This window comes from Pseudopipra pipra, chromosome 3, assembly GCF_036250125.1.
Source record: "Pseudopipra pipra isolate bDixPip1 chromosome 3, bDixPip1.hap1, whole genome shotgun sequence".
In the NCBI taxonomy this organism is placed as follows: Eukaryota; Metazoa; Chordata; class Aves; order Passeriformes; family Pipridae; genus Pseudopipra; species Pseudopipra pipra.
The window spans coordinates 11,960,149-11,987,472 of NC_087551.1; the positions used below are offsets into that span (position 1 = coordinate 11,960,149).

At 53.8% G+C, this 27,324-nt stretch overlaps 2 protein-coding genes across 9 annotated transcripts; one reads left to right on the forward strand and one right to left on the reverse strand.

Annotated features, from left to right (window-relative positions):
• Nucleotides 1-212: 212 nt before the first annotated feature.
• Nucleotides 213-1,828, reverse strand: MRPL2 (mitochondrial ribosomal protein L2). The gene is made up of 6 exons (XM_064647859.1): nucleotides 1,570-1,828; nucleotides 1,343-1,484; nucleotides 1,139-1,254; nucleotides 939-1,049; nucleotides 545-618; nucleotides 213-457 (listed from the first exon to the last, which is right to left on the reverse strand). The coding sequence occupies exons 1-6, from the start codon at nucleotides 1,811-1,813 to the stop codon at nucleotides 245-247; spliced, it is 900 nt and encodes a 299-aa protein (XP_064503929.1). The 5' UTR covers nucleotides 1,814-1,828; the 3' UTR covers nucleotides 213-244.
• Nucleotides 1,829-1,890: 62 nt separating this feature from the next.
• On the forward strand, nucleotides 1,891-27,308 carry KLC4 (kinesin light chain 4). Of its 8 annotated transcripts, none has more exons than XM_064647850.1 (16): nucleotides 1,891-2,033; nucleotides 12,257-12,523; nucleotides 12,718-12,948; nucleotides 13,322-13,400; nucleotides 13,489-13,714; nucleotides 14,032-14,119; nucleotides 14,424-14,525; nucleotides 14,830-15,003; nucleotides 15,161-15,260; nucleotides 15,786-15,838; nucleotides 18,202-18,269; nucleotides 18,352-18,460; nucleotides 19,254-19,376; nucleotides 26,086-26,210; nucleotides 26,324-26,381; nucleotides 26,826-27,308. In XM_064647850.1, exons 2-16 carry the CDS (start codon nucleotides 12,275-12,277, stop codon nucleotides 26,913-26,915), a joined length of 1,875 nt encoding a protein of 624 aa, XP_064503920.1. In that variant the 5' UTR covers nucleotides 1,891-2,033; nucleotides 12,257-12,274; the 3' UTR covers nucleotides 26,916-27,308. The 8 variants fall into 8 exon arrangements, with proteins under 8 accessions (XP_064503920.1, XP_064503923.1, XP_064503924.1 ...); XM_064647854.1 differs by having other exon boundaries at nucleotides 1,981-2,033; nucleotides 19,254-19,403; XM_064647849.1 differs by lacking the exon at nucleotides 1,891-2,033 and adding an exon at nucleotides 3,353-3,729 and having other exon boundaries at nucleotides 19,254-19,403.
• Nucleotides 27,309-27,324: the final 16 nt, after the last annotated feature.

Here is a 27,324-nt window from a genome sequence, read left to right on the forward strand (position 1 = left end):
GCCTTCATTGCTCCACAAGCTGAGGGTGGGGGAAGAGCCTAGTTGTCCTACAGCTGTGTTTGGCACGAGTGTGCCCATTGACCCCACTGAGTCACCCACCCATCTCAAACTCAAGCCAAGGCAGTCCACAACCCCACGCTCATCTCTCCTGGCAACCCCACTACCAGACCCCAAGGCCTTGTGCATAAAAGGCATCAGTAATGTGACAGCAGTGGCATGAAGAATGCTTTATTGGCCGCTGGCATCACTCCGCTGCTCTGACCCGTGGCAGGTTGACATAGCTCTTCATGGGCGGGAGAGGCTTGATCTTGCGCCCAGCCCAGCCACCCTTGCGGTGCCACAGGCCTGTGTGTGGGCGCTTGCCCAGCCAGCGGTTCCGGCCCGCTTTCCCAATCACCCGCTTGTTGTGATCCACGTTGGACACGCGGCCCACTGTAGCCACGCAGGTCTCCAGCACCTAGAGGACAGAGAAGAGCTGCAGCCCTCCCTGCGGACACAGTTGCATGCCAAGGCAGTCAAGCCAGGGGCAGCACAGCTCCTTTACCTGCATATGCCTTTTGGAGGGCAGCTGCACGATGGCTGTCCCGTTCACTTTCCTCAGCAGCACCCCACAAGTCCCTGCAGCAGGCAAGAGAGGAGGTAGCTGCCTTGAGCAGCAGGTCAAAGTATCCCACTCTGTGGCAAGCACAACCCCATGCTGGAAACTCTCCAAAGACCCTGCCTGTACTGCATGCAGCACTTCTTGCTGAAGACAGGGCCTTGAGAAATCAACAAGACAGAGCTGTCCCTGCCTCTCTGGAGGGCTGTTTTGCACTCTTAACAGGGGGAGAGCAGAGGAAAGCAACTCCCTGTCACTGGCCACCCACAGCAGTGCCCCCCTGTCCTCCTCTTCATCTGTGCAGAACCAAACCACTACAAACAGTGCAAGGCCTCCTCACCAGCTGCCCGGATGTACTGTGCTCCCTTCCCAGGGTGGCTCTCCAGGTTGCAGATCAGTGTGCCGACAGGCAGAGCCCCCAGTGGGTACGCATCCCCTTCGTTGGCAGACACTGGAAGACACAAGCTGACAAGTTGGGCAAAGAGCAACTGACGAGCCCTTGGCAAGGCCAGTGCAGCTGCCCCTGGCCCTGGCATGCACCTGCCATCCTGCCAATGTGAGAGGAGTTCTTGATGATGTCCCCCGGCTGCATGTTCTCCGTGGCAACGATCCAGCGCTTGCGGTTGCCGCCAGCCACCAGGGCGATGTCAGCCGACCTGCACGGGGAGCCGGCGGTGGCTGAGCAGGGGGTCACTGCTGGCACGGCTGCCCAGGCCCCGGGCCGAGCCCGCACCCCGCACTCGCCTGCAAGGGTCGTATCGGACCTTGATGACCTTCTCGGTGAAGGGCTCCGGCGGGGCCCCCTCCTCGTAGCGCAGCCGCTGGAAGTCGATCATGCGGTACCGCCGCTTGTGCCCTCCGCCGATCCCCCGCACGCGGATGCGACCTGCGGGACACGGGAGCGGCTGCAGGCGGGACCCGCACCGCCCCGCCGGCCCCGGGGGCTCGCCCGTCCCCGCCTGCCCGCCCACCTGTGTGATCGCGGCCACCCGTCTTCTTCATGCCGATGGGCCGCACGGTGTACTTGACCCGGCACTTCCACAGCGGGTCGGTGGTGCAGCGCGGCGCCGAGCCGCCCAGCCCGCGGCAGGCGGCAGCCACCGGCCCCGACAGCCAGGGCGGAGGCCCAGGCGGCAGCACGGGGGGCCGGGCGCGGCGCGGGGCCGCCGAGAGCAGGAGCGCCCCGAAGGCGCGGCACAGCCCCATCGCCGCCATGGCCGCGCGCAGGGGCCGCCGGGCGGGGCGGGGCCGCCTGAGGGGTGGGGGGAGCCGCCGGCAGGGGGCGCGCGCGCCGCCGGGCGGAGGTGGCGGCCATCTTGGATTTAAAGGGGCTGTGCCGCTGCGAGGGTGGGTGGCGTTGGGTGCGCGTCTCGCTCCGCCCCCACCGGGACCAGGGCAGCGACCGGGGCCGCCATCGAGGTGTCGCGCCGAGCAGGTGGGGCGGGCGGGCTTACGGGGCTCGGTTGCGGCCCCGAGCGGGGGGAGGATGAGTGGGGCTCGGCGGCGCAGGCCTTCCCGGGCGGCGCCCCCAGCCCACCGGCTGCGGGGCGCGGCGGGATCCCCGCGGGGAGCTGGGGAGGTCCCTGTGGCGGGCCCGGGACCGTCGGGGCTCGGGGACCGCAGCGTGTCCTGTTCGCCGGGACAGCGGGAGGAGCGAGGGCAGGGCTCGGGCTAGGGCCGCCGTGCCCGGGTCCCGCGGGCCTCGGTAACGCCGCGAGTCGGCGGCGTGAAGGGCGCCGGCCTTGCGGACTTTGGAGCCGGGGAGGTGCAGCCCGCGGGACCGGCCCCCGCCGACACCGGGAGAGCCGCTGGCTCGGGAGCCCCGCCGGCGCCCGCCCTACTCGGGCAGCACCGGGTCCGCGGGCTCGGTGGTCCTGGCCCCACCGCGGGCAGGGCCGGGTCGGCTGGCGGGGGCCAGGAGCCCCCGAGGGAGAAGCAGACTATGTATGTGACAACGGCGGGTCAGCCCGAAGTCCCAGCCATGGCTGTTTCCAGGGTGCTGCGGGCACAGACTGCAGGATTCACCGCTCTATAATTAGTCTGTGCCTTCACTGCCAGGAATGGCCTTCACTGTAAGACAAATAACGTATGTAATGTATGTTTGCATTCCTCCTATGTAACTTGTGTGACTTTTAACTGTTCCATTGCTGTGTATACCCCATAGCAAGCCAGGTTTGCCCTTCAGAATTAGGGAAGGGAGAACAGCTTTAGAGAAGAAATATATGTTGTGAGATGAGGCAAGAGAGAACCTGCGTGTCAACATGGCTGGGCTGCCTCCTGGGATACCTGAAGCCCTTCCCCCTCGGGGGAATCTGTGGGAAGGGACAGGAACACCAGTGAAGCACTGGGACAGGCAGATGTAGGTAACTGGGGACAGCATGAGGCTCACAAAACATCGTAGAGAGCACCATGACAGTTGTGTGTTACTGTGGATGGGGTGACTGTAGCAACTATCCAAGCTGGAGGCTGTGTCATTTTCCCCTCTCCGTGTAAAGCATCTAGAGACTGAACAAGTGCTTCTCAGCACTGCCTGGCCTAGTCCACCCTGTGCAGTGTGTACACAGTAGGGCTCCAGCCATCCCACATCTCCTGTATCTGGCCATCGCTGTGGGCACAGCGATAGCAACCACGCAACTGGATGGTTCTCTGCAGCTACACCAGCTCGGCTTTAGGGGCTGGGATGGGGTCAGCAGTGGGACGAAGGCGAGGGTGATGCCAAACAGGATGTAAAACCTTTTGCCACAGGATGGAGGGTGGGATGGAACAGGGCTTTGCCGATCTGAGTAGGAGCTCGATGCTGGGTAGATCTCCTTGAGCAGAGTTTGTCGGCATCTCGGGGGCTTGGCCCTGCTCCTTGGTGCTCCCGTCGATCCCTGAGGAGGGAGCCGTGGGCTTGGCGCGCGTGGCGCTTTCTGCGCTTCCAGGAGAGCGTCCGACCGTCCTGTTCCCCAAGCCTGTCCGCATCCCTCCCCTCCCCCTGCCGCAGTGTGGTTGGCTGCCGAGCGTCGGGTGCCTGCGCCGCTGCTCGCTCCGAGGGCAGCGCGGCAGAGGGAGCTGCGGAGTGCCGCGGCCATCGCTCCTTCGCCTCCTTCGGGAGAGCCGGCGCTGGACAAGCCGCTGCAGGCAGCCAGGTACCGCTCCTCTGCGGCACGGGGCGGGGGACATTCCCATCCGGTGACTGAGGCAGGCAGGGTGCCCAGGCACCCTGAAACAAAGGACCGCTTTGATGCGCAATTTCGGGCAGAGCTGATGAAAACTTTTTTTTTCCTCGCAAAGCTTGCACTTAGCCAGGTGGCCACAGAATTTCTCTGTGGTGGTTCTGAGGGTTGAAGGGGTTTCTCTGGCTTACGTGTTCCAAGGATACGCAGCGGGCGTGACTCCTGCCAGACAAAGCCGGAGAAACGATGACGGAGGCAGGTCATACAGCGATGGCTCTCAAAGAGCCTTGTTTCCTCCCAAACCTTCCTTCCATCAATTAACTGCTTCCTAAGCTGTTCTGAATTGGAGGTGCGCCCTACCAAAAGTGGTGGGCTGGGGGAGGGGGGGCAATCGCTGGTAAGCTTCTGGGAAGGAGAGGATGCGTCTGGGAGGTGGTGTCTGAAGAAGAGCTGGGGGATGGTGCAGTAGAACGCTCTGGCCAGGCAGCCGGAGAAATCTGCACAATCGTGGGGGACAGCAGCACGTTACCAGAAACCGCAGGCTTCCCTGTGTCTTGCACAGGGACATCTGGCACTCTGTTGCGGTTCCATGCTCCCTAGTGCCCTTGCTCTCCTCTCTGCCATGCCACCTTGGAGATATGGAAAGCACCCGCCCCTGCCTCTTAGTGTGGGGAAAGGGTGGTGTTCAGCACACATAGGTCAAAGATCTAGCCAGCTCAGACACAGGGTAAATAAACATGGCTGCGCTTTGCTTTTAATTGGCAGAAGGAGCAGGAAGCATGTGTTCTTTCATCTGCTGTTTTGGAGGAATGTCCAGGTTGGAATAACAATATTAACCCCAAATTCCAAAATGGCTCTTGGGGCACAAAGGACACGTGGCCAGATTCTGACCTTGGCAGAGTTTCTGGATAAAGGCTTAATTTGCTGGGAAAGAGCCACATAGCTCCTCAAAGAGCTCCAGCTAGACAGGGGAGCCAGAGGTAGAACGGATCCTTTGCTTGTTATGCAGGTAGAGGTTTGTCTCTGTGAATTTGGCTGCCTTGTTATGGTTTACAAAACCTGTTTGCTTCTGGAAATAATAGCGCAGTCTTGCAGTCTGCAGTCGACTGGTGTTTGCGGCTGCCCCAGGTACACCATGGGAGGAGTGTTCTGCACTCCAGAGCCCTTCGAGGCACACACAGTGGCTTCAGGGCTCTTGCTGGTCCCATCTGCATCCTGGCCTTCTCCTGTACTCCTCAGGCAAATCCAGTGCATAGCATTCACATTAGACAGATGCCTGCAGAGGCACTGGCTACTGGGAATTATTCTGCCTGCTTTAATACCACTTCATGCTGTCAGGGCAAGGTAATGGCTCTCACTCTATTTTTTATAGAGTGAGACTCCCAATCAGATTCTGAAACTAGGAAGAGATGCTTGTCCTGGCTTTATTCCAACTGCTTAGCTCTTGTCTCCACTAGCCTGGAAACACATTTTGATGGTGTTCTACTGTAGTCCCCGGCGCAGCAGATGCAGAATGGATTTGGTGAGCTGCTGCAGACATAAGCAAGAATTTAAAAACAAGGTCTTATCAGCTGATCTGGAGGTGCCAGCACAAGCTTGCTGGTGGGGGTAGTGGAGACTGCTTCTCATTCCAATGGCCTGCTGGAAGGTGCACGTTACCCCAGCCAGCTGGTGTTGTAAGCAGTATGAAGTGTAATACAGAGCAGAGTGGTTTTCTGCTAATGGTTTTCTGCTAACAGGTTGGTGCTGTTTATTTGTTTGTTTTTGCTATGGATGGTTGTTTTGTTGGGGTTTTTTAACTCTTATTGCTTCCAATATCTGTATTCTCTAGTAGTAATCAATGAAGGGAGTAAGACCTTCATGGTCTTGAAAGAAATGAGTGATCTGATACAAAGCCAACCAGACCACTTGCTCTGTCTTCCTCAGAGTACGTATGCATATTGGAATTGGATCATGCTTTGATAACGCAAAAATTGCTTGCTCTGGTCAATCAGAACAAACCCTAGTACCTTTTGTCTTGTCATTTCCAGCTAAAGGCTGGAAAGAGGGAGGAGGATGGGAAGCTCCCATGTTCTTTCTGAAGTGGTTTGAACTTGACTCACTGTGGCCAAGTCCTTTTAAAGCCATTTTAGCACCACGTTGCCCTTGGTTTCAGGAGGGTTATGTGAAGGTGTGTTTTCTGTTAGAGGTGGTAGGTAGTAGGGAGCTGAAGCTTCTGGGACAGAGAGGAGTGTTTGGTGCTGAAGGGAAAGAGCATCAAGGGAGCCTCTTATCTCCTTGCAGAACCCTTCTACTTGAGCTGCAAATCTAGTCCTTAGTCCTAGTCCTCTGGGCCTCTTGCAGCCTGCTGGTTAGCACAGACATTCCCAACACAAGCCTTACACTATCTAGAAAAAAACCCTGAGAGCTTCACAGTCAGCTAGTGCTGGCATGTGTCAGCTGCTGCTAAAAGAAGCAATCTTAGCCTTGATCCCTGTCCAGGGGATAGGGAGGACTATGCTGTTTCCAATAGCACAGTCAACTTGTACTGAGTTACACTACTCTAAGGATTGTGGAAGCTGCTTGGGTGAAGCCTTTCTGGTCTTGGAGGTTTGCTTCAAAACTATGTGCGGAGGGTGCCTGGATGCCAAAGAGAGTCCTGGTTTTGGGACACAGAAGAATGTGAGCGAGAGAGCTTGTTGCCTCCACTGCCTGCTCTGTTACTTGAGTTAGATTGCATTGCTTCTCTTGCTTTGGAGAAGGATCCCTGTGGGACCCTGCTGAAAGGAGGCATGCACTGCATTCCCTGTCTCTAGGCCTTGGATCAGTTTCTAGTGCTGTGCCTCGCTCCTTTGTCCTGAAAAGGTGTTCAGCAAAGGCAAATGCATTGAGTTTATCTAAGGAATTCAGGAATTTATTGGAAAATGTGTTGGGAAAGAACTTTGGGTGGCAGATGAAGCTCTAGGTGCCCCCTTTTTTGGCAGTAGGGTAGAAACTTCTGAGCCAGAAACAAATGGTGACAGAGAATGTCATGCACATTGGAGTTTGTAATATCTGAAAGACTTTGGGATTGCAGCTCAGAGATTTGTTGGATATGAACTTCCAGGGTGCTGACCCGTCACTGATCTTCTCTTTGCGTGTTCTTAGTGGCTCTAGGGGAGCATACAGGCATTTCTGGCAGTGGTAACGAGCATCACAGAGCACTGTTGCTGCTCTGTGCCTCACATGAACCTCAGCATTTCTTGTTTTACCCGTATTAGAGCAGCTCTGGAAATGCTGACTGTTGGATGTACAGCTCAGCAGCACCAGTTTGTCATCCCTTTTCTATCGGTCTGTTACAGGTAGCCTAGGGTGGTGACCCTGAGCACAGTGGTTCTTCTAGCAGTGGTGTGGCAGTGTGCAAGTTTCCTGGCAGTGTTAATCTGTCCTGGCTGTGCAGTGGAAATCTCAGAGGCTCTGTGCAGCTGACTGTAATCTCCTACAGCCTCTGTTTGCTTTCTGACACTATGGTATCAAAATAAGGAGAAAGCTTGTGCTTATGACATGGCCTCTGTGGTGGTTGCAACTTTGGCACTTTGATTGCTTTTTACTGCTTTTATTTTATTTTTCAGCATCCAAAGTATTAGGTCATGGTTTTGTTGCAGTGTTGAAGACTCAACTGTCTTATTTGCGAACTCACTTCTAGCTTCATTGGAGGTCAACCAGTCTTTCCAGAGACCCTTTGTTGTTCAGCAGTAATGAGCTGGCAGAGGTCCAACAGTGAAAAAACCAAAACACCCTACGCGCCACCCCTCCCTGCTTTTGTCAAGTTGTTTTTCTTCCCAAATGTATAACCTTGCTGTTTTACCAGGTAGCATAAGCGTGTCTCACAGCATGAGACTGGGATAATTATGGTGAAGTAAGACTAAGCCCTCTGTTCCTATTTCTAAATGCTGCTGTTGCTATCTGTCTCCCAAATGGTCACTCATTCTTGCTATGGGTCAGACTTACTCTTCCACAGGAAGCTTTTTCCACAACCCAGCTGTTTTCCTGCAACTACCTTATCCTTAGATCACCTGGCAGACCTTCTGCAATTTGAAGGAAGCTGCAGTTATTGTCTTGACACTATTGCTTGTTCAAGTTGGGATGGTACCCTGCATTTCACTTAGGTCCGGGAACATGCAGAGAGGCAGTGAACTGAATTTGTTGAGGTGTGCATAGACCTGAGTCTCTGTCCTGTTGTATTTGACTCCTGATTCCCTGGTGCTTTTTTTTCCACTCTCCATAGTCTTTCAGCGTTAGGCATCATAATCCGAGCTTCAAGATTCATTTGGACCCATTTAATCTGACATCCTTGTAGCTGTTGTGGGTTGAAGATAAAAGCAGTGAAGCTTCCAGCTCTTTCATCTTAAAGCTCTTGCATGTGGGAGCAGTTTTCAGAGGCAGAAAAATGAGCTGCTGAAATTGCATCAGCAGTTTCAGTGATTTCCCGGTTATGCACTTGAATATAGGAGGAAGGTTTGTGCCAGGGAGGATGTGCTTGCTGGTGGATTCCTGGCTGATTGCTGCAGTTGCCACAAAGCTCAGTGCACGCATTTTCCTTCCCTGTCTTCTAGCAGCACTCCTGCAAGCGGGAGCGGAAGAGGGGAGATGAGATGGGTGTTGTTGGAAAGCCAGGCTATTCTAGCAGCTCATGGTAAATAGGGAAGACATGCCAACTAGAGTGGAAACGTGCAGATGGAGACTTGGGCTGTGACACCAGCAGAGCCATGAGGAATGCAGAAGAGTAAGCTGGGAACTGGGCAGTCCATCTCTCAAGGAGCTATTTGGAGAAGCATTCTTTCTTCCTATTCCATTTTAGCCTCACCTGGCAAAAGGGAAATGATGATGTCTCCCCTCCTCTCTTCAGGAACCTCTGAGTGTTTTGTGCCTGGATAAAGGACACTGAATGCTGAATGCAAAGGAGTAGGAAGAGCGTGTATACAGCAGCCTCAGCCTGCCTGACCTTGACATTGATGCCACAGAGCATGTTTCCTCCTTGGAGGGCTGAGCACTGAGTGTAGACCTGTCAGCACTGGGGAGAACTAGAAATAAGGCTCTGGGGGGGAAAATTGTTGCTTTAGAAGGATAATAAGTCAGCTCCCACCAGTGTTTGTTGGTTTTCTTTGCTGTGCAAGAGGTAGCAGCATTCGAGTGACTTCTCTGCAGTCTCCCATTTGTTTTCTTGTTGAGCAGCTGTGTGTTGTTCTTAGGTCTGTCCAGTCTGAACAATCCCCTGTCAGCCATTGAACACTGGAAACATGTTGGTATCGAGCAGAGCTGTGTTTCTAGGATGTCATCCTAGGGGAGAGAGGCCAAGGTTGTGTACAGATGTTTGCACAGCCAGTGAGAGAAGAGCCTGTATTGGTATGTCTTGAAGGATCTGAGGATGTAGTTGCAGGGTAGGGTGAGTCTGATGTGCTATGGGTCAGGATGTCTTAACTATTTTTGCTTCTCAGTCTGAAATTTTTACAGTTTCAAAAAACAAGTTGATCGTAGGGACTATGAAATGCTCGAATGTTTTCTGCTGGAAGGGCTGAAGAAAGAATGTTGCTATTGTAGAGGCACCGGTGGTTTAACACACAGCAATTTCACAGTTAGGGAGTGGTTCTGTGTACAGTAGAACTATTGAGGCTGATTTTCTATGGATTTGGGTCTTGTCTGACTGTTACTTAGCAAGGTGCAAGCTCTGGTGGCTTTTTATCCTATAACATGTTCCTCTACCCAATGCATATGTATTGTACTTTTTAAAGATGGCAGCAAGATCTCGATATGGACATAAGTGGTGCTGCCATGAAAACTCAGCATTTCACAGCCGACCCGGTACCCAGAGGGACTGCCTAGCTGTGTCAGCTTTAAAGCAGAGTTCTAGTTTTGTGGTATGTTGGGTAGGAGGCCATTCCTGGGTATATTCTTGCGTCCCAAGCATTGCCTATGCTCCACTGAACTCCTACTTCCCTGTTTCTAAGTCTGGGGCTGTGTTTCCTTATGAGTTGAAACAAGTGATGGAGCCATTTAACCCTTAAGCAGAACCCTTGGGTTCTGTGAAAGCAGGTAAGTGCCTGCTGAGCCTTCCTGGGAAGCTGTCTGGACCTATTTCAGAGCAGGACAACAGTGCTTGGCCAGATGAGGCAGCACTAGTGTCCTTTGGGCTGCCAGCCTCTTTCTTTCAGGCTGGGAATTGTTGCACATTTCTTCCTGAGTTGTGCTCACCTGCAGAAGTCTGCCTTAGGAAAGGCTTCCTTTATTGCTTTAGCACTTGATCACACTCCAGATGTGTTATAAAGGTGGGAAAAAGAATAACCAGGGTAATTGTCAACTGGTCTGCTTAACTGCTGGTTTCTGGAAGATCAGTTTGGAAGAGAGTGGCAGCCAACTCTCAACAGACCTATTTTTCCTTTCAAAACAGTAGTCTGTGCCCTCCATCTTAACCATAATGAGGTTTTTCATGCTATTCTTATCATATGGTCTTCTCTAAAGCAAACTGCCGTAAGTTGTGGTCCATATGAGACCATTTTGGTGTAAAGTGCCCAATGCACAGGGTTAACTGCATATGAAGCATGGCAGATACCCAAAAGTGGAGAATACGGTGAAGTCTGACTCATGGTTGCTGCTGATGCTGGATCATGAAGTAAATGTGATGTCAGCATTGTGACTGGGGTAGATGGGGGAGCACAACTCAGTTTTTGTTCAGAGGTGTGAACAGGAATGGAGTCTTCAAAAGATATGAAGTGCTTCTGCCCTGCTGAGGTTCAGTAAGGTCTCCACTGTGTGTTGAGGGTTTTCTCCCCTTTCTGACGGATGGATTTGTATCACTGAAACAGAAACCAAAGAAGAGTTGAGAGTTCAGGCCTATAAAATAACTCAAGAAAGAGTGAGGATAAAGAGGAGGAAATTAGTGGATATGATGAGATGTGTTACTTGAAACAACTGTCCCAGTGTTGATCGTCATCTTTACTTTCAGTGCTGCAATGAGGAAGAAACTGGGCCCCTCAATTGCTCAGGGTCGATTCCCTAGTAGCTCCCTGGTAGCTGGACTGTGGGATAGCCCTGAGCCTTCCTGGGCAGATTGCACAGGTGAGGAGAAAATGAGTCCTGCCAGGAGCTCTGCTCTCTCTGTTCTTGTACCTGAGGCAGGATTTCTGTTCTCTCAGTAAACTAGGCATAAGGCAGCTGCCCAACAAAGAGCTCAAACCATGCAGAGGTGTCTTCTACAGAAGGGCAAGGACAAATCCATTGGCAGCAATTCTCTCACCACCTCCTGCATAGCTCCTGGGCAGTTTTCCAGCTTCTTGGCAGCAGGGCCCTGGGCACTCAGGTTGCAGAGCCCTCTGCCAGCTCCAGATGGCAAGGAGGTGCTGGTGGGCAGGTGCTGCCTGTGCAGGGCATCACAGGAGGCTTGTTTTGAAGTGACCCATAGTGAGGTGGGTGGTGGCTTTATTACTGAGTAATGCGAGGAGGCTGCTGGGGTGGCCCAGCTGGAGGGGGAGGTTGGGACCGGGTTAGATGACTGACTCATGGAGCAGCCAGGGTACTGTCAACCAGCTATAAGGGGTCTTGCCTGTCTCTTGTGCCTCGCACTCTTTCGCCTGTTGTGTTTCCCTAGCTCCTGGACTTTCTATGAAGGGATCTTGCAGCCACACTAACCTTGTGGGTTGTAGTGGTTGGTGTCCCTGTGCCAAGGCAGTAGCTTGGTATTCTCCCATTGTATATCTAGGGAAGGAGTACAGAGTCCTTATGCCATCCTGAGGAGTCCTTGGACTGGCAGCAGGGCGCATGAAGATGGAAAAACTCTTAGTGTTTCAAGCTGACACCCACACAAGGGTTATGCTAGTGTGACTGTAGCAGTCGGTGTATGTAAGCTTCCCCACGCTGTGTGAGTCAGTCCTGCTGGCGGTATTGTGTCCCTTATTACCACAATGGCCATTCTGTGCCAGGGCCATGATCGTCAGGATGTGCTCTTCTGGTCAGGCAATATTTTGGCACAGTAATGCCACTGCTGTCCCCCTGTCTATGAGAAGTTCTTCCAGGAGATTTTCCATGAGGAAGCAGAAAGCTTTGAGCTGGCATCCTTCCACTTTCTGTTCCCTTTCTTCTGCAGTCAGAAGAGGTGTTGAGCTCTGACAGCCTCTCTGCATCAGTGGTCTGTGGGCAGGAGATGTACGGATTGTAACCACAAATCTCTACTCTTAAATGGAAGCTAAATTAGCTTTCCTCCTGCTGGGCGTGTGGGAGTGTTGGAGGTCAGCACTGATTCTAGCCTTTTTGTCTCCTGTCCACGTGTGCCACCTGCACTGGTTGCCAGCATGCCAGGCCACAAAAGCAGAGGCGTATGCCCTGACAGCTGCCTGCTGCCAAAGGGAGAGGGTAAGATAAAGGGCTTAGAGTAGGCAACCACTTAAACTCTATCTCTGACTGCTTAAAGGAGGTTGTGATACCTGTGTCTGGTTGTGGCGCTCTGAAATAGCACCGAGGCACTCAGGTTTTGTCGTGGTCTCTGCAGGGCTGCAGGAGTAGGACTATGTCCACCATGGTGTACCCAAGGGAGGAGAAACTGGACAAGCTGAGCCAAGAGGAGATCATTTCCAACACCAAGCTGGTGATGCAAGGGCTGGAAGCACTCAAGAATGAACACAACTCCATCTTGCACAGCTTGCTGGAGACCATTAAGTGCCTGAAGAAAGATGAAGAAGCCAATCTCGTGCATGAGAAATCCAACCTGCTCCGCAAATCAGTGGAGATGATTGAACTAGGGCTTGGAGAAGCTCAGGTGAGGTGGTGGGGGATCCCCTGTGTGTTATCCAGGACTGATGGGGGAAGGTAGGCATGTGGCCATTTCCCATAAGCTGCAGGGACAGGAGGGGGCTAAATGTGGAAGGCCAGCATGACCCTGAGGTGTACCCTAAGCATGCATGTGAGGGAGACACAGGATTGTGGTTGTTACTGACTGAGACTCTTAACCAGGTGATGATGGCATTGTCCAACCATCTGAATGCTGTGGAGTCAGAGAAGCAGAAGCTGCGTGCTCAGGTGCGGAGACTGTGCCAGGAGAACCAGTGGCTGCGTGATGAGCTTGCCAACACCCAGCAGAAGCTGCAGCGTAGTGAACAAACTGTGGCTCAGCTGGAGGAGGAGAAGAAACACCTTGAGTTCATGAATCAGCTGAAGAAGTATGATGAGGATGTCTCACCTTCGGTATGCCTGAGTCCTTTTGAGCAGCTGCTTTTTGTGGGTCTGGGAGGTTGGACCAGCAGTACTGCCTGGGTGTAATCCAGGCATTGCCTTGGATTTTGTCCCTTCCCAACTACCATGCACAGCAATGCCTGTAACTAAAGGGGGCCTGCATGGGGCAGTGTCTCTGGAAGAACGTGGAGTAGCATGGATGCTGGTGCTGGGGAAATCAGTCTTTTATCCATTTTGTTTTGGGGGGAATATGGTGGCAGAGACAACAGGGGAAGTTGAGTGTGTTGGTGGGCTGCAGAAAGGTGGAGAGTTTGGCAACTGACTTAGCCCAGGCTGCTGTTGTCTCCTCTGAGAAGCAACAGTATTGTGATTCTCATCCTCTCAGGAGGAGAAGGAGGGTGACTCCACCAAGGACTCCCTGGATGATCTGTTCCCAAATGAGGAGGAGGAGCATGGTCCCGGATGTAAGTGTTTGCTCATGCATGGTTGCTGCCTGTCTCTGTTCAAGCCTGCTGTGCCAACTGTGCCATGTTTATTTCTCTGTGCCCATAGTGCCCCACCAGCACAGCAGTGCTGTGGCAGCTGCCCAGCAGGGAGGTTATGAGATTCCTGCACGCTTGCGCACCCTCCACAACCTTGTTATCCAGTATGCGTCACAGGGGCGCTATGAGGTGGCTGTGCCGCTCTGCAAGCAGGCGCTGGAGGATCTGGAGAAGACATCAGGCCACGATCACCCTGATGTGGCTACCATGCTCAACATTCTAGCATTAGTGTACAGGTGAGCATGGTGGGGAGGACAAGACTGGGCCAAGACAGGCTTCTGCATCTCCTGTTCACCTTTATGGCACATCCTGGTGACAGGGAGCTCCCCCAGCTTCCAGTGATTTCCCTTTTAAAAAGGTTTTGGCATAGGTGAGGTATTTAGTTTGCCAGACTCCCTGATATAGCTAGGGACTGGCTATAGTAGGGAGGAGTGGAGAAATGGAAGGGCTGTGAGGGCTGGATCTGTGTGGAAGGAGGACTGTTTTTCATAGCTCTGCCTGCTGTGGGCTGTGTTGTCCAAATCCCAAGTAACTGGTTGGCTTTGCACTGCAGGGATCAGAATAAATACAAAGAGGCAGCACACCTTTTGAATGATGCTCTTTCCATCCGTGAGAAGACTCTAGGCAAAGACCACCCAGCGGTGAGTGTCTCCCTCCTCTTTCAGTCCCTTCCTTCACCTTTGGGTCCTGCTGGGGCACTGTTCTGGCAGTGTTTTACTGCTTCAATATTTCCTGCTGTCTGGTTTGGTATGGCCTGTCAGGAGTTGTCTTCTCTTGGATCCTACCATATAGGCAGGGAAGCCTTCTGTCTCTGGACCTTCTTATCTTTAGAAGCAGCAGTTCTGCAGGCATGGAAGAAATGGGACAGTCACTGTTACTGCTGCTTGCACCCCTTGTTTGGTCTGGAATTTGCTTTGTTTCACGGAGAAGCTTATGTCTCTGTAGGTGGCAGCAACTTTGAACAATCTGGCTGTTCTCTATGGCAAGAGAGGGAAGTACAAAGAAGCAGAGCCACTGTGTAAGCGAGCCCTGGAGATCCGTGAGAAGGTACTAGTCTCCCACACTTTCTCCTTTCAGCTCTCTTAGGCCTTTCTCCCATTACCTCAATGTACATGGAAGATTCAGGACCTACCTAGTCTCTTTAGCTGCTGATTCTGCCACCACCTTTCCTGTCTCTCCAGTGTTTGCAGCCCTAGAGAGGCCTGCCAGGAGGTGAAAGCTGGAATTTCTCCTCTTTACCTCCCTAGTCCTTAGCTTTTGTCTGACATAGGCATGTGCTGGAGGGACAAGCGTCTACTAATTCCAGGAGTCCACTGCAGTCTTTGTGGCTTCTTTTCTTTTGTTCACCCAGGTTCTAGGCAAAGACCATCCTGATGTGGCCAAGCAGCTGAACAACCTGGCCCTGTTGTGCCAGAACCAGGGCAAGTATGATGAAGTGGAGTACTATTACTGCCGGGCCCTGGAGATCTATGAGAGCTGCCTGGGTCCTGATGACCCCAATGTGGCCAAGACCAAGAACAACCTGGTGAGACCTTGGGGAGATGCTGTGTGGTTAGGGAGGGGTGCCATGGGAAAGGTGAGCATTGCCTGGTGCTTAGAAGATGCAGAAAAATAGATTAACTCTGCCCCCTCTTGCAGCTGTGTTGCCCAGTGGGGCTGGAACTGTTTTGTTTTGGTTGCAGGCTTCCTGTTACCTGAAGCAAGGAAAATACAAAGATGCAGAGGTGCTGTATAAGGAGATCCTTACCCGTGCTCACGTGAAGGAGTTTGGCTCTGTGGATGGTTTGTACAGCAGAAGCCACTGGGGCTGGGGAAGGGTCTCCTGGCTCTCAGCCTAAACTCAGCTGATTCTGGTGTTGCCCTGAAAGAGGGATGGGATGACTTGCAGGGTCCCTGCTTTGGGCAGCCCTTGAGATGTTGCCATTCTAGTTATGGCAGTAATGTTAAGCTGTTCCTCCTCTTCTCTCAGAAGTCTCAACCCAGTCTTTACTGGGCTAGGAATACTTGTGGTTAAAAGGGGGAATAGCAAATGGTGCAGTCATTCCCAGACTTGGGCTGAAGTTTCTCCTGTGCACTTGGCACATGTACTTCCCCATGAGAGGACTTGTTCTTTCCTTCCCCTGTCCTGCCCTTGCAATGTTGGTTTCCTTTCTTGGGGCTCTGGCTTAGGGACCAGAAGTATCTGGAAACCTTGTCATTTCTTTCTGAGGAGCTGCTGGCTCTGGGGACAGAGTGCTGGGTTGTGCAGGAGGCAGAGCAACAGGATGAGGTAGTGAGTGGACCTGTTCTGCATTCTTCCCCACACAGATGAACACAAGCCAATCTGGATGCATGCAGAGGAGAGAGAGGAGATGAGCAAGGTGAGTGATTCCAGGAGGTTTGATCCTCTCTTATGACAGCCACATGCTTCTTCCTGGAGGAGCTGCAGTCTAAAGAGCTGCCATGGCCAGGAGGTGTCTGGAGAGAGGGGATGCAGCATGGCTGCTCCCTAGGACAACAAGGAGGGAAGGCCCATCAGAGAGCATGAGGCTTTTCCTAGGACTGTTGAGCTTCTCAGCCATGGCTGCATGCTATCTCTTTTTGCTTTAGTGATTCCTCTTGGGCATGCAGATGATGGAAGATGGTAGACGGCAGAGGGTTGTGCTGCAACGCCTTGGCACTCTGTTCCTAAGAGCTGCCAGTACTCAGAGCATAACCGGCTTCTGAAGCAGCCCTGTAGGGCTGTCTAGGGAAAAACGGAGATCAAGAAGAAACTGCAGTAGGAAATGGAGCCAAACCTGAAAAAGATCTCTGAACAGGGTGGGCCCTTAAAGAGGATAGAAATAGGTTGTGCTTGCCTTGAAGTAGGCTGGAAGGCAAAGCTGCTGTTGCTCCTGTTGCCCAGGCCCTGCTCTGTGGTTAGCCAATAAATACAGTGAAGTCCTATCTCTGCTTTTGCCAAGTCTAAGACTTTGCCTACTTTTTAACAGGTGGGTGAAGCAGCAGAGTGAAGGGCTTTAGTCTAATCCTCTAGCTTCAGTGGGAGCAGACAGTCTTCGTTTTCCTTTGCCCTCAGAGCAGGTCCCAACCCTGCATGGGCTCAGGCAGCAGGCTGGCAGGCTTGACTTAGTGACTGATCAGTCCCATCCTATGAGTCCTGGGAGCAGAGCACTAGGAGGTGCTTCCCACCAGCATCCTTTGTCTTCCTATTGAACTGCTCCGTGCCGTTCCCAGTGCAGGGCAGTGCTCAGCTTTTCAGTGCTCCAGTTGCTGCACTATGAAGGCTCTGCTGCAAGGAATCTGTACTTGCTGCAGCACCATCCTGGAGAAATCCAAGTTGGAGTAGAGATCTCCCCCCCCCCCGCGCCTCTGGGATTGAGACTATTCTGATGGTATCTTTGGAGAATTAAGAGGTCAAAAGTAGATAGTTGCAGTATGGAGCTATGCTCCAGATAATGCAAGCTTTGCCACAGGGCAAGACAGCAGACTCAGGGGCTCACAGATGGAGTGAGGTTCATTTTACATGTGAGTCTGAGGCAAGGGCTGAGCCTCTTTCCCTGCCCCTGGGGCTCCTGTCCTTAAGGCAGTTGTGCCTGTGCCCCATGGCACAGCATGGTTGGCATTCCTGTTCAGGCAGCAGTAATCACAGACGTGCTTGTACTGCTGGCCCAGGAGATGGGGCTGCTGTGCTCTGCCTTGTGCTGTTTCCATATCTTCTTTTAAAATGCATGAAATCCCTCTTGCAGAGCTTCACTACTTTTTTCCCTTGCCCTCTTTCCTGGCAGCAGAGGGAGGCCAGCTCATGACAACAGCAAAGCCTTGGGCACAGCTGGCAGCCCTGGCTTTATCTGCTCTAGAGGATTTGACACCTTTCCTATCAGGTTTGGACACCCTTTAGGGCTGCCTCAAGCTTCAGAGGTGTATTGAGTCCTGAACTCTTCTGTCCTTGGTGTCTGCCCAGGCTGTGGAGGCTCTGGTGCAAAGAAAACCACGTGTGCCTATGGCTCAGGTAGACTCTGGCATGTGCGATAAAGTTGAGAAGTGCTGTGGGACTGAGTAAGAAAAATGGTCCCCCATGCAGACAGTTTCTTCTGGGCTAAAACTCTTTCCAGAGGGGAAACTCCTCCTGTGGAGCAGTGGCTCCCTGAACCTGCTTGGTCCTGTTGCTCTGCCCCTTTGCACCTGGGTATGACAGGGCCAGCCAGCCACCTTTGGGGTGCAAAGGCTGGGCATGGAGAGGAGACAACTAACTGGGCTGAGCTCTGTGGGGCAGGCCTGACCTTGTAGGCAGAAGGCTGGGATATGGCTGGCTGATTCCTTTGCTAGCCGTGGCTGAGGGGCTTAGTGCCCATGCAGCCTGGTATGCCTTTGGGGTTTTGTTGGGTTTCTCGTCTCCCTTTTGCATGTTGGTTGGGGTGTTACGCCCTCCAGAATGCCATGAAAATGGGCTGTGTTGTCCGTGCTGCCTTTGGTACCATGGAAGGGGGTAAGGAGATGGGATAATGCTCCTTCCTGGTATTGGCTTATCACTTTTGCTTGTGGCTAAAGTGTGTTGCAGCAAATGGGCCTTTAACTTTCACTCCAGGAACCTGCTGGGCTTCATCACTGTATTTGCATATTGTGTTTCCAAAGGTTGGGCTGGTGTGGGGGTGCAGCCTGGGGCCTGCCCCTGGAATCCAGTGGGAGAGCGCAGGCCAGAGGAGGGCAGCAGGTGTGGGACTAACAGCTCTGATCTCTTCTGTAGAGCAAACACAGAGACAGTGCTCCCTATGCTGAGTACGGTGGCTGGTACAAGGCCTGTAAGGTTAGCAGGTAAGAGGTGGTCTGTGGGCACCTGTGGATGCTGAAGGGCATGGCCCCAGGGCTCCCACTCACCTTCCATCTGTTACCACAGCCCAACTGTGAATACCACTCTGAGGAACCTGGGTGCACTGTACCGGCGCCAGGGCAAGCTGGAGGCAGCGGAGACCTTGGAGGAGTGCGCAGTTCGCTCTCGGCGACAGGTAACCCCAGAGAGACCTTCCCTGGTGGAGGGGGCATTGCAGGACTTGAGGTGGGAGGTTATGGCACTGCGTTTGGTTTGGGTGTGGTGAGGGATTCTCCTGGGCCTTGCAGTCTCTTATGTTCTTGGTTTACATTCACATGACACCAGAGCACCTTGGTGGTTGGGATTGCATTTGTGCAGAGGTACACACGTGTGTAAATGTGTGGGGTTGTGCATGTGCCTGTGCGCAGGGATGGAGCAGATGTCAGTGTGTGCATGCGTGAGGAAGAAGGCATGGCTCATTGAGTGTAGAAATACTGCAGCTGAGTTAAGGCAGATTACTGGACTTTAGTCAGCTACTGAGGAGAACTGCACTCACTGGGATGTTTTCTGCACACTAATTTTTTTGTCCAGAGGACACACCTGGAATTTGTTAGAGTACCTCTCTCCCTAGTCTCCTCTCAATCCTCAAATAATAAAGCAGGAACTGTAAGCACCTAGCACAAAGACTGAAGGACAGCACTCCAGAATGTGAAGAAAAAAGGCTGTCAGCTTTGGGGTAGCAAGTCCTTGTTCCCCAGGGTGGTTTATGGCTTTGTGGGGTCTCACAGAGCTGGGAATCCAAACAGAGATTGCTAAGTGCAGGAAATGACATTTGGCTGCATCCTGCTTGTGCTGGAATGTTTTGGCTGTGATGGGGCAATGGCCAAGAGAGGGAATGGAACCAAGCACAGTGATGCACGACAGATCTCTAGAGGGAAGGAATACAGAAGGGCAAAACATGATTCTTCCTTATCCTTTTCTACTTGCAGGGCATTGACCCAATCAACCAGACAAAGGTGGTGGAGATCCTGAAGGAGGGTGATGGCACAGAGAGACGTCGGAGCCTGGGAGGCAGCGTCAAGTACGAGAATGCCACAGACGGTAGCGAGGAAGTGAGTATGGGCGTGGAATGGAGCGGGGTAAGTACAAGACACCATCAAGAATGGCCTCAGCCGGCTGCCAGAGAGAAGGGACAACCTGGCTGAGGGCTGTCCCCGCGTGGCCTGTCGTGGCATCCTTGTCTGCCTCCATTCGTTCCCTGCACATTTCCTTCCCCTCTTTCTTGGCATGAGCCAAACAGCCTGCAAAGGTGCGTGTCTGGGTCTGGCTTCAGGTGTACAGGCCAGATATTCCCAACTAAGGGCTCCTGCTTCGGGGGAGCTGCCGGGCCCTGGCAGTGCACAGCATGAGCTGGTCCTGATCTGCCCTTAATCTTAGGCTTGCAACCTTATTAACATCTCTCCCTGCTGCTCCCCTCTTGAGGTCCTGGCTGAGAGCATCGGCCCCATCTCAGGCTCACACAGCCTCTGAGAGCCATTTGGCTGTCTGTCCTGCACTGCGCCACAGACAATGCTGAGCCTGGGGAGGGTTGTGTGCATGTGATGTGCCTGGTGTGTCTGTGAGTGAGTGACTGCAGGGCACAGGAATAGTGTGCAGCCAGTGTCTTTGCTGTCCCCATCTCCTGGTCTCATGCCCTCAACTGTCTCTGGCCAAGCAGAGGTGATAAAAGGCAGATCTTTGTGGGATGCTAGGCTGAGCTGACTAATGGTAGAGACTGATGTTAGCTGAGGCACAGACAGGCCAACTTGAGGCTGTCTAGGTTTGCTCTGAGGCTGAGGGGCACTTTGGTTACTAGCACTGAGTTTGGAGAAAGGTAGTGATCCAGGTCTGGAACAGGCACCTTTTGTCTCCTGCAAGGAGGATGGAGAAGAGGCGACAAGTGAGCATGGTGCTGGTGGGTGCTTGGCTTGAGGGTTGCTAGAGCTTTTAACACTTACTGTTACTTCTGCAAACTATAGCTGAGAGTGTAGTGTAGCTGGGTACCTAGGAGTTGTTGCAGCCTGGAACAGGCAAGACGCTGAGCACACGGAGTCCTTTGCTGCTCCCTCACATCTGCTGTCACTAACCCTTCTCCACCTGGCTCTGCTCTATCCTCACCTGCATTAGCTCCCTCCTTTCCTCCTTTTTTTTCCCTGTTGCCATGACAGCCCTTCAACACCCGAAGCCTGAAGCCTGCTGGCTCTCTTGATTGTGGATTGTACGCAGGAGGTGGCTGAAGGGGATCTGGAGAACAGACCTTTGAGAGGACCCAGCAGCCTCTGCCAGATGCATGGCTTCCTCTGTGCCAGCTCTTGGCATAAGGAGTAAAGAGGGTTTTAGCCCTGTCAAGGCACCAACCCTGGGCCCTTGCACTCCTCATTAGTAATGGGGCTAGACAAGCACAGAGGGAGGGCTGAAGGTTTGGATTAGAATTGCCTGGTCCCTACGCTGGCTGCTGAATCTCTACAGTTCCTCCTGGCTGTATTTGGTGTTGGGTCATCTCTTTGCACTGGTGATGGTCTGGGAAGACCTTTCTGACAGTCTCTGAGGTGATCATTTCAAGACAAGTAGGCAATGCCACCCTTTCCCACAGCCCATCCTAGACAAGGGGAGTAGTTCCTGCTCGTATGACCCTTCCACAAGGGTCTTCACAGAGCTTCCCTGACCCAGCCAGGTGTAGATAGAGGATTTGAGGGCCTAGGCGAGACAGCTGCTGCCACATGATGCCTATTCCAGCCTGCTGCACACATAACCAGTCTCCTCTCCCAAGCCAGCAGCCCTGCACTGTGCTGCAGCTCCCCTGAAAAGAAGACTGTGGCAGCTCCTGCTGCTCCTGTCTGTCACGGCCTGTTGTTCTCTGTGTTGGTCCGGAGACCACACATGAGCTCCCTTAAAGCTGTGTCTGCTGCCCTCCCTTAGCTGTCATGTGCTGCAGGTAGGGCCATTGGAGCCCCCAGGATGCCAGGAACCTCTGTGCCCATGGGCAGCTCTGGAAGCACCCCAGGGCCTGGACCAACTGCTTGCTGCCCAGGCAGTTGGGCTGTGAGAGCCAGGGTCTGGGATGTGAGCGCAGGAATGGCACCAGCTCAGTGGTGCAGTGGCCTTGGCAGGTACCCCATGCCCAAGGCCCAGGAGCAAGGAGCCCCCAGAGCAGGAGGCCTAGGCTGTTCCTCCCTGAGCTAGCTGTTCCTGCCAGCCTGCTAAACACATTGGCAAAGAAATGAGACTGCGGTTTGTCTCACAAGAATCTCTCCCTGCTCAGATGTGGCCCATTGTCTCTGCATGCAGCCTGGGCCCTGCCCCACCTGTTCCCTAGGTGACCTACAACCTCACAGCCTTGTAAATTGTGTCTTTCTCCTCTCTGTGCACTAGGCTTAAATGCCTCCCGAGACTCCCTCTTTCCCCTCCACTGCAGTCACCTGGATGTTTGTGTTGTATCTTCCGACTTTTCCTCCACACCATCCCTCCTTCCTCGGCGAGAACTCCACACCAGTCCCCCAACCCTCCCGGCGCGCGAGGGCACCGTGATGCCTGCAGAGGAGTGCCTGGCCACGTGGCCCAGCTCCAGTCCCATGGCCAGCAAGAGCAGGAAGAATCTGCGAGGAGCTGCCCACTCCCCCAGGCCAGGGTGACGGGCCACCGTCCCCTTGCATGCCCCCACCCCCAGCCTGCCCTTGTACATCCCTGGGGACCAGGCCTGCAGGGGCTTGTCTTCAGTCCAGGCATGGTGACTCCACTGTCATTAGACATCCTCAACCCTCCTAGCTTATTCCTTCCATCTCTACAGAAGCACGAAGATGGGTGGCTGTTATGGGACAGCAAGGCCTGGCCTAGGCAGGGCTGTCATGTGCCCAGTTGCTTTCTTCCCTGTAGGCTTAGCTGATGTTAGTGCTCTGTAGCAAACCTGCGCTGGTCCCTGGTGAGCTGGGCTCTTCCTGCAGCACAGGGCAGTCCCTATCTTGCTACCCTTCTCCCTGCTGAGCTCAGCAACCCAGGGGCAGTATGTGGGTCTCTCTGCAGGGCACAGGAGTATAGGACGACCCATAGAGCTACTGGACATCCAAGACAAGGTGAAGGGGTGACAGCCAAGGGCCATGCATGGAACAGGGACCTGCCAGCACAGGCATGTTTGGCTGCAACCTCCTGACTGGATGCTGTAGCCACGTTCCTCACCTGTTGGCATTAAGGGGTGAATCAGCTCCCCATTGCTGTGGGGTTCCTAGGTGTGGCTGGTGGGAGAAGCAGGGCTGAAGTTGTTTGCTGTTCCTTGGAGGCAGAGGAAGGGTAGGAGGAAAGAACTTTCCTGCAAGGGGTCAGATCCCAGGCCATTAGAAGTGGCTGAGATGGGGAAAGGACTGGTTTGGAGCAGAATGGTTGGGAGAAAAAGGAGGTGCAAAGAAGGATGTGAGGAAGGGAGGAGCTGGGGCTGGGGATGCTCTGAGCATGTGGGAGCAGGTGGGATGGCTGGAGGGAGGTTGCCATGGGGGAAGGGGCTGGATTGCTCATAGGTGGTCCCTGGGGCTGACTGCAGTCTGTCTGTCCCTAGCCAAGTGGGTGGGAAATCTGTAACCCAATTAACTGCTAGGAACACAGTACTGACCCTGAGGGTCTGTGGGGGTGGCTCAGTGCCTCTGATTGGTACTTCAGGCCTTCACAGGATCTGGTGCTGCTGGTCACTACTGGGAAAGGAAATGTTTCCCAGAGTCAGACTACCACTGTTCTGAGTCTCACACCCTTGGGTTTACACAGTCATCCTGCCTCCTATGGGAAGTGAACCTCCCTGGCCCTCCTATCTGGGAAGAAAGCTGAGGAGGCTGCAGCCAGCAGGATAGAGCCCAGAAGCCAGCGCAGGACTCTTCCTTGTTTTTTTAGCTAGATTGTTTCTCTCGTGCTAGTCTTCTGGCAGGTTATGATGCTAAATGTGCCTGTGTCTGTCTGGGCCTGGCTTTCCTGTGGTGGTGCAAAGGCCTTGGGGTACATGCATGCTGCTCCCCTGGGCGCTTGTGCTTGCTGAAAGGAAGCTTGTCCTCTGGATCATGGGCTGTGGAGCCCAAGACCAAGTGCTCCAGGGCTGTGCCTTCCCTGCCTCTCCTAGTGCTGCTCCATGGTCCTGGAGAGTTGTGAGTCCCCAGGGCAGGGTGCATTTGGACATTGGGGCCACCTGACCCTGTGCTCTGCCATGTCCTGGACCTGGTACTGTAACAACCATACCTCTAATTAAAGGTAGACAGACCCAAATTGCTGCCCTGTGCTTCTTTCCATGCTCTGTAGGCCAGCGTCGGTCAGTCCTGGGGTGGTGAGTGCAAATGCTGCTGCAGCAGGTGTGGGGATGCTTGGTGTCTGTCTGTGTGTGTTCAGGGGCATATGCTGTCCCCAGGGCACCTCTCTTAGGCCGAGAAGTGGAGATGAAGGACCCAGCTCCACTGTGCTTCTCCCTGTCCTCCAGTCTGGGATTGCTGCTAACCTCAGTTCTGTAACCATGTGTGGCAAGGCTGCCCTGGGGGATCTAAGCTTCACCAAGAGGCGTTTCTATTTAGCCAAAGAAATACCCCCTTGTGTCTCCCAGTTCTGAGTTAACTCCACATGCTGCCAAATCCTGCCTAAGTCTGCTGCTTCTGTGCGTTAGGCAGGGTGGGAGCATGCAGGGGAGAGCAGCTCAGTGGTAGAGCTGCTGCTTTTTCTTTGCACCCACCAGGATGAGAGCATTCAATGGGGTGGGGGCTCTGCGGCAAACCAAACCCCATAAATGTTCTGGGTTAAAAATAACCCTGCAGAAAAGGGAGTGGGGAGAGAAGAGAGGCTATTTTTAACCCAGCATGCAGCAGCATTCGATTCTGGTGTTGGTCTGCAGTCAGTCTGCATCAATGCAGCTGGGAAAATGTGGCTCCATCCTCTCCAGCCCTGACACAAGAGCACACTTCCTGGCCAGATCCTGCTGCCCTTGTACTACAGTCCTGCTCCCCTTCCCAAGCTGTGTGCCCTCTTCCACCACTGGTTTGTGTGCCCTGGGAAAAGGAACAGTGTCTAGCATGGCAGGAAGAGTTGTGACCAGTGCAAATCTACTGTGGAGGCAAAAAACACCCTACCCCATCTTTGCTAATGCCACACGCTTGATGTCCATCTCCTCCAAAACCTACCCATGATGCTTCATGGGTGAATGAATTGTTTACTTTGCTGCTTTTGGTGCTCTGCATTTCTGGTGAGTGAGTCCCTTGCAGCAGCAACACATGGCTCCCAGCTTGGAAACCCCTCATTCCAATGAGAAAGTGAAGAGATTCAATGCACTTGGCTTATCCAAGAAGGGATGAAATGAATACCATGAGAAAGGGTTGCTGGTAAGAAAAGTCGTGGTCAGCTGTTAGAGAGGGGTCTAAGGCTGAATCAGCTTTGAGAAATCAGGGCAGAGAAGTGCTGGAAAAGTCTTCCCTAGGACCACAAGCTGTAGTGGTCAGCACAAGGGAGGGACTGGCCTAAGGCAGAGACCCTGCTTACCTGCAGAACTGCATGGATAGTCTTGGGGTAATTGCTGCTGCTAGCCTGAGTCACAATGCATTTTGGTCATTCGGAATGGTTCAGAGGGGCTCCCCCACATCTTAAGGAGCAAAGGGCTTTTGCCATCACCTTATCTCAGTTTCTACTGCCTGTGTGTGCCAGGGGCCATTGGAATTGGGAGCAGGGAAGACTGCTGTTATCAGGTCATCAGAGCAAAAGTAATTCCACATCAGCAGTGGTGCCATAACCTTATGTAACGAGCAGGCCAGGCCACAGGGGAAGAGCTTGGTGCCGTAATGACGCAGTGGCATGATGTGGTGTCAGGCAGGCAACCTGTGCCTTGCCTGCATATGGAGCTAAGTGCAGGAGGTGGGCTAGAGCCTGTCAAGGGCTGAAAGTGCCTTTCTGAGTACTGGGGACTTTTGGAGGCACGTGGGAGGAAACAGACTGGGGAACAAGATTTCTGCCTGGTTTTGGTCTTCAGAAAAAGCAGGCAGACATAAAGAAACCCCTGCTAAGTGCCACCCCTGGGGCAGCTAGTGTGGCCGGACACATTAAGGGTGGGGGCATAGGAGTCTTGGCAACGCAGCAGCCAAATGAATGTGTCCCCAGTGGAGCTGCCTGAGTTGCTCAGGAGGCTCAAAGCTAATTGTCTTGGGGCTGTTAGAGGTGGGACAAGGTTGTGTGTGCTTGTAGAATGGTCTTGTTTGATGTGAGTGAGCCTGCAGGACCAGGGTGTGCATCGGGATGAGTGCTGGACGGAGAGGAGGACTAGTAATGGTATGGTGAAGAAGGGCAAGGGGTGGGGGAAGATAGTCTCCAGCCAGTGGCAGATGAGGAGAGAGTCCTGGCAGTGTGTCCTGGCCTGACAAAAGTATCCCTAAACTTGGGACTCTCATCAGGGCTTGTTGCTTCCCTGGGCAGTGGTACCTCCTTGGCAGCTGCTGCCTGAGCTGTTGCAGGTGATGAAGCTGTGCCAGTGCCATTTGTGCTGGTGCCCTGGGGCAAGTCAGCAACCTGTCTGGGTGTTAGGCTTGCACCAGATAGGCTCATCAGTTTGGATGAGCCAGACAGTGGTATGGGGGGATCCCTGATCCCCATGTCCTGTGAAGGACCAGGGTGGGGGGGAGCCATGTAGTCAGCACTAAGCCTGCTTTGGGCCAGAGCTAAATCCTCAGTTGCAGGTAGACAAGAGGATGTTTGGAGCCAATTCCAGCCACTCATCAGCAGCATGCCAGAACCTTATCAGTGCCACTCAGCCATCATCCTGGCTTGTGTCTCTGTGTCCAGGACGGCAGTGGCACTCTGCAGCGCAGCAGCTCCCTGGGGAAAATCCGGGATGTGATACGGAGGAGCAGTGAGATGTTGGTCAAGAAACTGCAGGGCAATGGTCCCCTGGAGCCCAGGAATACCAGGTAGGTACAAGGATCAGGCTGGGTACAGGGCAGGTGGGGGCCCTGACACCTTGTGGGTCTGGATCTGATCAGACACAACATGGTCAAACCTGCTCTCCTCTGATTTCTTGTAGCATGAAACGAGCTGCATCATTAAATTACTTGCACAAGTCTAGCGATGCTTCATTTGAGGTAAGCACAGGGTGGGTGGAGGGGCTGGTACAGGAGCGGGCATTGGGGTGGCGGCCTTGTGGCCTGCATCACAGCTGGTGAGGGGCATAATAGCGGGCCACAGGTGCAGTGCCTGAGACCTCACAGTGTGTGCGCTCTGCGGCTGTGCGGTGTTGGAGCCACTCTGCCTAGGCTGGTGGTCCCATGGCACCCCTGGGCAGCCGCAGACCTCTTCCAAGGTCATAGCTCCAAACCTGAAGGTGTTGCCTCCAAGTACCCACCTCCCTGCCTGCTCAGCAACCCCTCCAGCCACAGAATGAGAGCAGAGGCAGCACTTAATGGGTCTGACAGCAGCAACACCAGGGTATCTCTGGCTTGTGAGGCAAGGGGTGCAGGAGTTGGGGTAGCAGCTTTGGGGCATGGGGTTGGACTCCAAGTACCTCACCAGCACTGTATTTTTTCTAGGGCACCCAAGGCCTCCGTGCGGAGAGCAGAGGCCTCAGCGCCAGCAGCATGGACCTGTCCTCCCACAGCTCCCTGCTCTCCTCCAACTGACCTGGCTGCTCTGCTGCTGGGCACCCTGGCTTCGCGCTGAACAGGGCAGCACCCGGCACCTCCCCACACCACCTGCTCTGTTTTCCCCATCACCGGCTCTCGTGCCACCGTCTGCCTGCCCAGCCCGGCCTCCCCCGGGAGTCCCTAGCTAGTTTGGGCACCGCAGCCCGCCCGCATGCTCCTCTGCCGCACATCGGGCTCAGCAGCCCCGGTGGCGGCTTGCTCGGTACCGGTCGCACACGCTCGCCAGGTAGAATCGCCAGCCCGGGGAGGGGGGGCGGGCTATCCCCCGGCCGGGGCAGTGGCAGAAGTGCCCCGTGCCCCCAGACGTCGGTCCCCCGCCGGGTGATCGCTGTACTTTATTTTATTAAATAAAACCGACCCTAGAAGCGACCGCGGCTCGGCCTGA

Coding starts and splice junctions, on each gene's coding strand:
- MRPL2 (XM_064647859.1), bottom strand. CDS start 1,813: ATGGCGGCGATGGGGCTGTGCCGCGCCTTCGGGGCGCTCCTGCTCTCG. Junction 1,485..1,569: donor GGGTGGCCGCGATCACACAG/GTGGGCGGGCAG, acceptor CGTGTCCCGCAG/GTCGCATCCGCGTGCGGGGG. Junction 1,050..1,138: donor TCACATTGGCAGGATGGCAG/GTGCATGCCAGG, acceptor TGTGTCTTCCAG/TGTCTGCCAACGAAGGGGAT.
- KLC4 (XM_064647847.1), top strand. CDS start 11,947: ATGGAAGCTAAATTAGCTTTCCTCCTGCTGGGCGTGTGGGAGTGTTGG. Junction 18,270..18,351: donor AAGGCCTGTAAGGTTAGCAG/GTAAGAGGTGGT, acceptor CTGTTACCACAG/CCCAACTGTGAATACCACTC. Junction 26,382..26,825: donor CTAGCGATGCTTCATTTGAG/GTAAGCACAGGG, acceptor TATTTTTTCTAG/GGCACCCAAGGCCTCCGTGC.